We start from the raw sequence: 13,855 nt of genomic DNA, 5'->3' as shown, positions 1-13,855 counted from the left end.
TTAGGATAAATCTTTTTTCCTGCAATGTTTAAAAAGAACTTTAGGCCTGTCAGATTAATGTAGAAAGAGTTGATAAATTATTAGTAAATTTTTACTTTAAAAAAAAAGATACATATTCTTTCAGTCTAATTTTCCCTTTTTTAAATACATAATTTGTTTTGCTGTTTTAAAATTAATAACTCAATCTGGAACCTTTTCTGATGTGCCAAATAAATTTTTTTGAAACTATACTGTACTTTTGTAGTAAAACCAAAGTTATAAAATTTTTACCATCTTAAAGAACTTCATCAATTTTATTGATGTAACTTTTTTAATTACATTCTTATTTGTATATGGTTATGTGATTTTTGTTGCGACTATGTACAAACCTACATTCATAGGCTCTGTTTTTCCCCATTTTAAACAGTTTAGGATCAGTATCCAAAATAATCTCTATAAAAATAAAAGTATAATAAAAGTATCTGTATAATAAAAGTATAAAAATTGTTCATCTGTTACATGGATTGTGAATATAACCAGACTTATCACTGTTTAAATGAAAATTTGAATATTTTTCCAGTCTTGTTTTGGCATAACAGTTCTTTGTAACACTGATTCGTCTAATTAATTGACTGTTAGATTCTTAACCAACATTTTTATGAACATATTCTCAGGAATATAAATAAGTTTTTTTAATTTGTATAAATTCAATTTTTTTCAGCCCAACCAAAGGTGGCAGCCGACTCGATGTTCTTGGTAACTTGGGAAGTGTTAAAACCCAAATGACAAGTTGGCTTGGAAGAGGAAGTAGCGCTATACCAGGATTATCTAATAACACAACTACTGCACTTCCTCCTGATGCAGCTGCAGAAAATCCTGCTCCTGAAAACAGAAAAGAATCACCAGTCGATAAAGCAGATGAAGATGATAATTCTAGGTGAGTAGTTTTTTATTACTTACAATTACTTAATTTCAGAATCATTCATGTTTTACATAAGGGTGAATGCAAAGCTGTAATGCTGTATACTTCACTTGTCCGGGCTTATCGAATGAGGTACAAATATTATAAAAATATTTTATTGAGAGCCCAATGTCTCCTATTGTTATCTGTGATTGGTGCCTATAGGACTGTCTCTATAGAGACGTCCTATGTAATTTTAGTTATATAATTATTGCAAATATTCTGGATAGAGTAGGTGAACTTCAACCGGAAACTTCCGTGGCTAGAATAAATGACAAGGCAACTCGACGTAGAAGCAGCTTGGTTCCGTGGTGTCATTACTGCCTGGAGCGCCACTTCCACAGGGTGCCCAATACGGAAGTCGCAGCAGGGAAACGACTAAGGGTCCCGGCTGTGGAGCCAACCGGGGCCCTCAATCAACTTGGCTCAGACATCCCTAGAATCACCGTCGAAGTAGCGGGACGACTCACGAAAGCGGCCATAGATTCTGTCGCCAATTTCAGCTTTGGAAGAGCTGAGCTGTTACCGTGGTAAGCCAGTTCTAACACAGACATCAAGATAGATCTGACATTGAATTCTACTTTCTGCCGTACCACGGGAGTGGTGCAAAGAGCTTCTCTGCGGCGACACGAAAATTCCCACAACGCTTCCGCTAGTTTCGGGGCTTTGGGAAGAAATAATCTTGGGACATGACTGGCTGAGTGAACAACAAGCCCTTTTGGACTACAATTGTGGCTGCCTCCACCTGGATAGGGAAACCCGCAAAACAGATTTTTTGGCACGATCGACCCGAATCTGCGGCATCGAAACTGGACTGGTCGGCAGTGAAAAGTACAACACCCCCTGAGGTAAAGTCAAAATTGGAGACGGTGTTGATGCGGCACCAGGGAGTATTTTCCAGCACTCCCTTGCAACCAAATTCGTCAGCAGTACATGGGATCCGACTTCGGGATGGAAGCTGGACGTTTCGCCTACCGATGTACCGGTACAGTGAAGAAATGAAACGGACTATAAGACAGCAAATGGAAATGATGCTGAGGCAAGAGGTGCTAGAGCCGTCGACATCGCCTTACAACTCTCCAGTAGTCATTGTTAGGAAGAAGGACTCTTCACCACGTTTTTGTGTAGACTTCCGGCGCCTGAACGACATTACGGAAGATGTGGACTCATCACTGCCACTGATCAATGAGACTGTTAAAGACTTGGGAAGCACCCGCGTCTTCTCGAAAATCGACCTTAAAAGTGGCTATTGGCAGATATCCTTGGAGAAATCAGCCAAACGTTTTACAGCCTTTTCAGTCGCAGATGGCGACCAGTACCATTTCCGAGTCATGGCGTTCGGCTTTAAAAATGCACCTAGCACATTCCAGCACCCAATGCATGACGTTCTCACTAGCCTCCTCCAGTTCTGCCTGGTGTACCTGGACGACATTATTATTTACAGCAGTAGATGGGAAGAACACTTACGCCACCTAGACTTAGTTCTGGAACGCCTACAACTTCACCACCTGACGTGCTCTTTGGAGAAATGCCAATTTAGCCGAGACGAGGTGTCATTTTTGGGCCATGAAATATTACCCACGGGCAATATCCTGCAGCAGCAACATCTACGTGCCATTATTGAACACAAGACTCATCATCGAAGACTAAGTCTGGGTCAAGAAAGGAGCTGCAGACGTTTCTTGGCACCTGTAACTGGCTGCGAGAATATATCCCAAAAAGATTCTCAGACCTTTCCGTGTCGCTGACTGACCTGCTGCGGGGGAAACACGTGAAATGGACACATACCGCACAGCAAGCCTTCGAAGCTGTTCGGCAGGCCTTCAGCAGACCGTTGAAGTTATCTCGGCTGGATCCAGAGCTTCCCAGTCTTGCAAACCGACACCAGCCAGCGAGGGCTGGGGGAGATGTGCTTTACCAGCAAGCCGAGAACGGCGAGCGAAGAGTCATCTCGTACGCCAGGACGAAGCTTTCAGAGGCAAAGAAGAAATATCGCTCCGATGAGCTCGAATATCTCGCCCTGGTGTGGGCAATCGAACGCTGTATCGACCGTTTCTCGAAGATCGAACTTTCATCCTTAGAACGGACAACAAGGCTTTGACATTGTTAAGGCAGACCATCGGGCAGAAAATAAAATATGCTCGCTGGGCCTTATTGGTTCAACGTTTTAAGTTTATATTAGAGCACTGTCCTGGCTGGGAGAATGAACTACCATATCTGTTGTCAAGAGAACCGACTGAAGAAGAAAATACTAAGATTGTGCGGGATGAAGATAGACTCCGACTGAACACGGCCAAGAAGAAAGCGGTTAAACTCTGATTGGAAGAAGTCGTCGCCGCTTTCCTTTTCAAATAGGTGCGGGAAGCACAAGAAGCCGATCCAGAGTGCCAACTATAACGCCAGGATCCAAATTCGGCCCCAGGCACTCACTTCAGAGTGGACGAAGACAGCATCGTATAGACAGCAGAACGCAGCACTAGGGCAGGACCTCGACCAGTGGGATGTACGTTCCACCCAGGAATCGCTCGGCTGTCATTCGACACTACCACCACGCTCCAGAAGCCGGTCATCCTGGAGCAGAAGAGATATGGCGGGCGATCCGCCAATACCACGATTGGCAGGACCTTACGAAGGACGTTCGACCGTACATACGGGAGTGCCACGCATGCGCCCGCTACATACAAGGGCCAAACTCTGCACCAGACAATCAGTGACCCCGAAGGTTTACAGCTTGTTGGAAGCATGTGCGGTTGACTTAAAGAGTCCATATCAGTAACGAGACGAGGCAACGGGTTCCTAGAGATGGCGACTGACCTGTTTTCCCGCTTGGTAGAGGCTAGACTAGTTCCTCGAGCTGACACGAACACCATCTTCAGCTATTTGGAGGAGGAAGTGTTTTGCCGCTGGGGCTATCCTGCTGCCGCCCTGACAGACAACGGGACTGCAGTCCCGGAAGTGGAAGAAGTTATGCGGCCAACGACTCATTGCACACTGTACTACACCCGTATACCATCCACGGGCGAATCCCGCGGAGCGTCGTAATGAGGAGGTGAAGAAAACACTGAGAGTAGTCCTCGAGCAGGATGTCCAACATCTAATCTGGGATAAGAGTGTGCCACGAGTGCTGTTTGCATTAAGAAATCGGAGTAACACCGCGACGGGCACGTCACCAAGTGAATTGCTCATTGGTAGACAGTTAAAGAGAGCCGTGGACTGGCAGCATCCAAAGGCAGAGGAACCGCCTCAACCCATTAAGGGGAAAATGCAGCAGCACACCAGGAGGTTTACTGTCAAAAGAAGTAACAGGAAACAGAGAAGAGCTACCGACATTCGAGGTGGACGACCAAGTGTTAAGTGTTCGTCAGACAGCTCGCCGTCAATGCTTTGGACATCTTTGATTGTGACGTCGGTGGCGCCGTAGCTCGCAGTCTTTCCAACCTGTTTTTTAGGTCGGCCATCTTGATTGTGACGTCGGTGGCACCGTAGGCCGCAGTCTTTCCAACGTGTTTTTTAAGACGTTCCTTGAGGATGATCCTGGTCGTCGAGGCGACGATGACAAAATTCTCGTCGTAGATCGTGCACCGGGAGGCGGTGTCTGCTGCAGGTGTGTTTGCGTGCGTGCGTCAGTGGAGCGACGTAGAGAGAGATGTTTACCGTGCGCGATGCGGCGCTCGACTGACGAACCGTCCGGCCTACGAGGGACTCTTTTTTTCCTTATAAACAGGAAAACAAAAATAAATTGCAGAAACACCTGCTTATCAACTGCAGGAACATGTTTTGAAATCCTTATCACCCCTCACATCCGCTCGACTTCGTTTAAAACAAAAAATAACCTTTTCCTTATAAAGCAGGAAAAAACCTGCTATCTATTGTCCACACATCCGCTCAATTTTTTAACAACTATTTTTCCTTATACATATTATCGGTTCACACATATACACATACTTGATTATCTGTAAATAAAAAAATAAATGGTTGCATTTCCACACCACCCAGGAGGTAGCAACCGCGGCGCATTGAGGTTTTTTTTAACAAGTGATCTCCCCTAGAGGTCTACAAAACACTCGACTATATATCTTAAGAAACGTCTTCATGATACTTCTTTACAAGACCGGGATGTTATGAACGACAAATGCAGATGATGAGTAATGATAAACTTGCACAAGAAAGCACATCTGTGTGAAACAAAAAAAATTCCATTTAATAAAGATAACTCTCTAATTTATGTATACGATACCCGCCTTCTTGTGCAAGTTTATCATTACTCATCATCTACGTTTGTCGTTTATATCATCACGCTCCTGTAAAGAAGTAAAGAAATAATGTTTCGCATACATACGTAATATTGCAAACTTGCATGCATATGTCTATCGTACCACTCCCGTTTTTATTGAAAATACCTAAAATTTGTTAAATACTCTCCTCACCATTTGTAACACAATTGATAGTGGATAAATCCAATCATATCGTGTCACAAGCCTTGAAACCACTGCATACAATAAACATAAATAAATATCGTTTTAAAACAATAGTTAGTTACGACTTATTGTATGGGGGTTTAAAGTGTTTTTTTTGTGTATGTGTGTAATTTTGTGTTGTTTGTGTACTGTGTTGCAGTCCTTAAAAGGACTTTTTTAAGAAAAACTGTTTAAATTAAAAAAGTTCGTTTCGATGAACGACGTTTTTATTTATCCTCTTCGTCTTTTTGTTTACGTTTCGTATTCTTGTATAAAATAAAATAAAAAGAAGCTATATGACGTCCTCTCATATATCGATTGGTTTTAACGTAATCGAATTCTGAATTTTCATTTGTGTCGTACGCCACCAACAGCGGTTGGGGATCATCGTTACAACTATCGGCAGAACAATCTACCTCATCACGACCTCTGAAGAAAAGTCCTCCGTCCGTCGCTACATTAGAAGTTACTCTTCTTATTTCATTTGCAACATACACGTTTACAGCGGGTACGTTATTTTTTCTATGAGACGTATTGAGATCGTGTAACACCTTTGCGTCCAAATTCATATTTGACGAATGATTTAATTTGAACGCCTTTACGTTACCATCCTCACCGTAGAATCCGGAAAATAGCACTTCTTTACTGTCTATAAGTGCAATAGCTTTATCACCGCATTCGAATTCGCAATAATATTTTCGTCCACATCCGAAATCGCTATCATTGAAAATTATCTTCACCAATAGGTTATCACCGTTTTTATCGAAATCGTGTTCAGTTAAGTCGACAACATATGCGTAACTGTGTTTTAATTTAAAATAAATAGGCGTCAGACGTTGATAGTAGTACGGAAATAGGGATACGGCGTGAGGAAGTGACGTCATTCCAAGATGTGGCCGTCCGCCATCTTGGAAACGTCACTTCTGACGTCACTAATTCAAGATGGCGGTGGTCGGCCATCTTGGATCGTGACGTCATTGGCGCCGGTGCCCCGTCAGTGTTGCCAACTTGATTTATTTTGTGTCGAGAGTCCGTCAGTGTTGCCAACTTGATTTAATTTGTGTTGGCAATGTTATATATTGAAGTAATATTTCAAAGGTTGGTAGCACTGTTGTGTGGCGGTTGGTTTGAATTAAATAAATAAATAATATTTAAAGTGAAAAAAAATTCTGTCGGCTAGAGGATTCGAACCCGGTCATGACGGGACACGACTGACTGACGCCTTAAACCAATCGGCTGCGGTGACTCCCTGATGTAATGAGTGAAAAATGTTCTACGTAAGCTGTGAATTTTAACGTCACATCAGTCTGTACACACACACGCGCACACACACATACATATATTCACACAAGTGAATAAAAAAAAAATTAGTTGTACCTCGAGGATGATCCTGGTCGTCCAGGCGATGGCGTCGGGAGGCGTTACCGCGAAGGAGAGAGGTTCTCGTCGTGGATCGTGCACCGGGAGGCGTTGGTGGCGGTGTCTGCTGCGCGTGTGTTTGCGTGCGTGCGTCAGCGGATTGACGCAGATGTGTTTACCGTGCGAGATGCGGCGCTCGACTGAAGAATTGTGGGACCGACGTTGTCTAAAGTTGTCCGGTTGACCAATCGCAGCGTTGGAATTCGAATCGGCGCATGCGCACTAGCCGTTATTGCGTACGTGCGAACCGGATCGTCGTCTCTAATAAGGGCGGATGCGATAAAGAAATTTTTTGATAATTATCGAGTCACTAATACAAAAGTGACTTGAGTTGTTGTAACCGGTTAAATCCGGTTGTGTCTGGATCTGTAAAATAAAAAAAGTTATGAAATGAAATTATGTGTTGGAACACTCTCCTCACCATTCGCAAGTGTAATTCGACAACAGATGGTGAATCTGACGTCGGATTACACCGCAGGCCTGGGAACCTTCATCCAGTAATGCCGATCGACTAAATTTTATTTCTAAAAAAATTGTTTTACATTACTGTATGGGGGTTTCGAGTGTTGTTGCATTTCCACACCACCCCAGAGGTAGCAACCGCGGTGCGTTGAGATTTTTTTAGAGTGATATCTCTCCCCAGTAGGCCTAAAAAACACTCGACTATATATATCTTAAGAAACGACTTCATGATACTTCTTTACAAGACCGGGATGTTATGAACGACAAATGCAGATGATGAGTAATGATAAACTTATACAAGAAAGCACATCTATGTGAAACAAAAAAATCCCAAGATAACTCTCTAATTTATGTATGCGAAACCTGCCTTCTTGTGTAAGTTTATCACTACTCATCATCTGCGTTTGTCGTTTTAACATCACGCTCTTGTAAAGAAGTAAAGAAATAATGTTTCGCATACATAAACGTAATATTGCAAGCATATGTCTATCGCACCACTTTCTTCTATTTTGAAAATAATTAAAAAAATTGTTAAACACTCTCCTCACCAATTGATAGTGGATAAATCCAATATCATATCATGTCACGGGCCTTGGAACCATTGCATACAGTAAACGTAAATAAATATCGTTTTTTTAAAAAAAAACAATAGTTAGTTACGATTTATTGTATGGGGGTTTAAAGTGTTTTTTGTTTTGTCTATGTGTGTAATTTTGTGTTGATTGTGTAATGTGTTGTAGTCCTTAAAAGGACTTATTTAAACATCGTAGAAATTAAAAAATTCGTTGACGGTTTTCTTTATCCTCTTCTTTGCGTTTCGTATTCTTGTATAAAATAAAATAAAGAGAAGCGATGTGATGTCCTTTCATATATCGATTGGTTTTAACGTAATCGAATTCTGAATTTTCATTTGTGTCGTACGCCACCAACAGCGGTTGGGGATCATCGTTACAACTATCGGCAGAACAATCTACCTCATCACGACCTCTGAAGAAAAGTCCTCCGTCCGTCGCTACATTAGAAGTTACTCTTCTTATTTCATTTGCAACATACACGTTTACAGCGAGTACGTTTTTTTTTCGATGGGACGTATTGAGATCGTGTAACACGGACGCATTCAAATTCATATTTGACGAACGATTTAATTTGAACGCCGTTACCGTCGTCACCGTAGAATCCAGAAAACAGTACTTCTTTGCTGTGAATAAGTGCGATAGCTTGTTCACCGCATTCAAATTCGGAATAATATTTTCGTCCATATCCGAAATCATCATCATTGAAAACCACTCTTATGGCCAAGTTATCACCGTTTTTATCAAAATCATGTTCAGTTAAGTCGATAACATATGCGTAACTGTGTTTTAATTTAAAACACGTAGGCGTCAGACGTTGATCACCAACACGTACGCGCACATCTTCTTCTCTAACAGGAATCATGATGTTTACACCTCGAAAGTTTCTCAACGAATAACCTGGCTTCACTCAGTTACACTGTATTTATAAGCTCCTCCCCACCACCACAACTACCACACCCTGCTATCAACGAATCAGAATGTCACAACCTCCCCTCCACAATTCGACAAAAATTCATCTGATAGGTATGGTGATATCCTGACAAGTGCATTTTGTATGATTTGAAGCTACAATTTTTCTATGATACATTTTCAAAGTGTTATTAATATACTATGTTAATTTCGACTATCACCTTTTCGATACCATTAACATCTGGTGGCATACGAATTCAGGACTCTGGCAACAACCCGAACCTATATCACAACGATGTAGAACGACATAAACCGGTCTGAAAATAAATCTTTGGAATTTAAATCTTTCGAAAGACTCATTACCGGTACGGATCTTTGTTGCAATATTTTACACCGAAAAGCTAACGTTTGCATATACGTTTCGTAGAATAACGAATGGTGACACTCTACAGTAGTTATAATGCAACACAAAATCTGTACACACAATGAAATATTCATTTTCCCGATGTTCAACCGTTCACACCAAATGCAGAAGTACGAATAAATTTATTGTCGTTAGCAGACGACTAAGACGCCCCTCGCGAGAAATTTTAAAAACAAAGAACTAAGATCGTTTTTGTTTAAACACTCTCCTCACCATTTGCAACATAATCTGATAGTAGATAAATCTATTACCACATCATGTCGCGGGCCTTGGAACCACTACATTCAATAAATGTAAAAAAATATCGTTTTTTTTGTTTGTTTAAAAAAAACAATAATTAGTTACAAATTTATTGATGGGGGTTTAAAGTGTTTTTTGTTTTGTGTATGTATGTGTAATTTTGTGTTGTTGTCCTGAAAAGGACAGTTTGAATAGCTACCTGGTATTATTCGAATACCACATCGAAGGCTTTTCCGATGCGTCCTTTGAAGACGAGTTTAAGTTAAATTTCCATTATTGTGTCAAATTCGTCGTCTTTCAGTGTTTCCGCAAACCTTCTCGGCAAGTAAACATTGAACGTCGTTTCCTCACCATCGCGTAAACGACACACGATACTTTTTCCATACCGCGTTGCAATTTTTCTCAATCATACAACCTCGTACGGTTTCCCAATTGTTAGATCATCAACGCTCTTCGTTTCTAGGTTGGTTGACACCAGACGCTTATTCAATTGGTGAATAAAATTGTTTCTACCGTCAGTCATTATGCTGTTGTTATTTCTTCAAACGTTAGGTCTAGAATGAGACTAGGACGGTTACGAATGGCTGTTTATACCCACAAATCTGCTTATCAACATCCGCATTCGGTATTCCAAGAATCGACGAATAATATTAATTTTAATTTTTTATCAAAGCGATAAATAATTGCACGAATTGTATTTAGTTTAATTTCTTATCTAGTAACCACATCCGGTCGAGCCAATTATTTTTTCTTATCGAAGCGATAAATAATTTTTTATTCTTATCGTCACGATAAATAATTCCACGAATTGTATCTATTTTTAATTTCTTATCTACTACCCACATCCGGTCGAGCCAATTTTTTTTTTCCTTATCAACGCGATAAATAATTTTTTTCTTTCCAAACCACAAGCCAATTATTTTTTTTGTTCTTTTCGACACGATAAATAATTCCACGAATCGTATTTATTTTAATTTCTTATCTATAACTTGCGTTCAGTTGTATCAATTAAAAAATACTTTTATCACGTTCACTGAGAGACGGTCCACTGAACTCTATTCACAATGGATCTTGTTACCGACTAGCAATTTATATTGTACGACATAGAGTACGATAATAAAGAAAATATCGATCCAAATATAGGTGAGATTTTTCAGTATTTACAAACTTTAACAAACAATAATAATAATCAATACCGAAGACGTATAAAGAAAAAAAAGAATAAAGCAAAAAAGACTGTTACAGAAAATTATAATTATGTACATTTAAGAATTTAATTGATTTAAAGCCTCTCGAGTAAAGGTACATTCGCGTTGTAAGAGGATGAGAGAAATTTTATAAGTCTCTTAAAAACCTTTACCACCACCACAAAAAATACATTTGTTCGAGTTGCGTTTCCACACCACCCAAGAGGTAGCAACTGCAGAGCGTTGAGATTTTTTTTATGTGAGTGATATCTCTCCCCAATAGGCCTACAAACACTCGTGCAAAATTTTACAAACTTATTTTTATATCCTCGTTGAACTCTTCAACGTCACCGTTGGCGAGTTTTTTCTTTCCATAATAAGTTAATTTCATCGAATGATTTTTTACAACGATCAATTCATCGTCGGTAAATCTGTTTGTATACGTCTTTGGTAATAAGGTTTGAAAGCTGTCCGGTTCATCCGTTTTGCTGTCGAACAATATTACGCAAATACGGAGTTCGCCGTATTGAGTAAATATTTTTCTCATTTCCAACTGTACGTAGCTCACACCGATATCAAGATCGGTCAACCTCTTGAACGGTATCTTCTTTAGAAAACAATATTCATCGTTGAAAACGTTAATAAATGCTACGGTGTCCATCTTAACATTCGCAGTGCTCACACTCGAATGGCAATTGCAATTGTGATTTACCTTCTTACCCCCTATTTCCACGACAATTTTGCAAAACAACCGATAGAGTTCGTTACTATCGATAACTGTACAGGCGAACGGACTTTCCCATAACACTTCGTATTTATTTGCACGTACCATAGCGTGCATTCTTTTCACATTTTCAATAATCAATTCGCACGAACATAAATATTGGGTAGACCACGACCGCAATAGACGAATTTCTTACAATCGAAAGCATGTATTTCATCATTAACATAGTAGTGGCTGGTAAGCATCATAAAACAATATTTGCAAATATACATGCAATAAACCTCAATTCGTTTACCGAATCGCTAAACGTTTTCATCGCTACTATATCGGGTCGTCACTATAGTGAATATAATGTCTACACAAGCCGTCTACAGTATCTAAATAAACTGTCTAAATATTCTTGTAAACCGTCGTGAAGTTCAGCGTAAGTGGCGTCGTAATTGAAAACCACTCTAACCGTATTGAAACGGTGTATGTCTGCGGTAATACTTGTTGCGTGAGGAAACGCAGCAATTGTAAGTTTCATAAGATGACGCAACGTTCTTACGCGGCGATTCGGAAAAAATCTAATCGTCCACACCGATGCGGCTATGTCAACGTCCATCGCTAAACTGCGGATGGAATTACACATCGGAAGGACTTTTAAGGAGAAAAAAATGCAATAGGTTTACTATAAAACACTCTCCTCACCATTTGTAACACAATTGATAGTGGATAAATCCAATATCAAATCGTATCACCGGCCTTGGAACCACTACATTCAATAAATGTAAATAAATATCGTTTTTTTTAAATTAAAAAACAATAATTAGTTACAATTCATTGTATGGGGGTTTAAAGTGTTTTTTATTTTGTCTACGCGTGTAATTTTGTGTTGTTTGTGTAATGTGTTGTTGTCCTGAAAAGGACAGTTTGGGAAAGACGGAGAGATGACTAGTTGAAATAGATTTTTATATAGCCAGTCACCGCTTGTCTACACATCCCACATGGAAGGTTGTGTTGTATTAAATACCGTACACAATCTATGCAGAATGTGTGACCACACGGTAGTATCGTTGCTCCTACACGTGCAATCAGACATATTTTACATCGCAGTGTACTGGTCAAATCTTCATCCCGTATACACCTCGTTCTACTGCACATTTCACATTTCTTAATGCCTCACTAAGCGATTCTAAAAAGGGTACATCTCCACCCTTCACACTGGAGATACTGCGCACCAAGTTTCTAATACTGGTAACCACTCTTGCTTTAGCAAGTTCGAATGATGTTGATGTTCTCTCACCCATGTTCGTCTGATGTGCAGCGGTGTTGTGGAATGAATGTTGTAGTGAGCAGAGCGACAAATATATATACCTTATCAGTGCGACTGTTATGGACTGTACTTCCTGTTATTTCCCGCTTGTTATTTTAAATTTAAAGAAACGGTTACGTTTCCACACTACCCACCGGTGGTGGAGGTAGCAACCGTGGCGCGTTGAGATTTTTTTTTTTACATGAGTGAAATCTCTCCCCAATAGGCCTACTGTAAAACACTCGAATCTTTTTTTATATTTTTTTTGTAAATGTTTGCAAGTGATTCAGTGCAAGCATAAATAATATTCCTTGCATAAATCCAAGATGGAAGGCAATAACTATAATTGAGATCTCTAAACAAAGATATTGATTCATCAACATCTTGCAGCAGACTGAGCTCTACAGCGGTACTCGACGTGGAACAGCATGTTCAAACGAAAGCGGTACGTTTTCCTTGATGCAGTTTTGACAACGAGTTGAGTGGTGATGCACATCCATCCTTTCGTTACACCAACAACATTTTACACACAATTTTGTGAAGGAATAGTAATAACCGTTTTTTGCCAATTCCTCTTTGTTTTCCGCGTTTGTGTTCGCAAACGATCGCAATCGATCGGCTTCTCTCACCAGATCCAACGGCTTTTTACACATCTTCAACCACTCCATGTAGATACAACCGGTTTGTAACGCACATTTTCCACTCTCCTTGTGCGTGTGGTACGGACAATTTACGATATAATTTGAATTCGGTTTCGGTGCGCCGTCCGGTATCTGACGAACATCGTTATGAAACCGTCGCAAAAATTCCACTTTCTCCAGCCCTTTGGTGTGTATTGTGGAAAACTGCGAACATAACGCCTTCATGATATCGTCGTTGTATACGACTTCGCCGTAATTCCAATCGATTTTGTGAAAATTCCTCTACAACCATCCGGCCATCCGTTTGTATTTAGATATCAACTCAGACTTTGGGTACGGTGATCGAAAGTGAAGAATCATATAGTTTCCATCACCGACAACAGCAAGTTCTTTAACTATAAACTCACCTCGTTTGCCGAGAAAGCCGTGATACTCGATATTTCCTTCCATGACGATCGCTCATCCGTGTATGAGGATGGCGATATGTAACCACCGACGATGTCTATGAAATCACAATGTTGGTGGGGGATATCCCTTCGTTCTCCTCCACCTTACCCACCTTCTTTTTGTCCTTCTTCTTCTG

The 13,855-nt window shown here is 40.4% G+C and overlaps 1 protein-coding gene across 4 annotated transcripts in view; it reads left to right on the top strand.

Moving 5' to 3' along the window:
- The window catches only part of Sap47 (Synapse-associated protein 47kD), a 239,340-nt gene that overhangs the window by 6,292 nt on the left and 219,193 nt on the right, over positions 1–13,855 (top strand). For all 4 annotated transcript variants that reach the window (XM_075371806.1, XM_075371808.1, XM_075371805.1 and 1 more), the window contains exon 2: positions 701–916. In XM_075371806.1, the coding sequence (XP_075227921.1) occupies positions 701–916 (216 nt within the window). The remainder of the gene's footprint in view (positions 1–700; positions 917–13,855) is intronic.

This window comes from Lycorma delicatula, chromosome 7 (genome assembly GCF_047948215.1).
Source record: "Lycorma delicatula isolate Av1 chromosome 7, ASM4794821v1, whole genome shotgun sequence".
Taxonomy (NCBI): Eukaryota; Metazoa; Arthropoda; class Insecta; order Hemiptera; family Fulgoridae; genus Lycorma; species Lycorma delicatula.
Note: the sequence above shows the minus strand (reverse complement) of the source record. Positions and strands in the feature narration are given on the sequence as shown.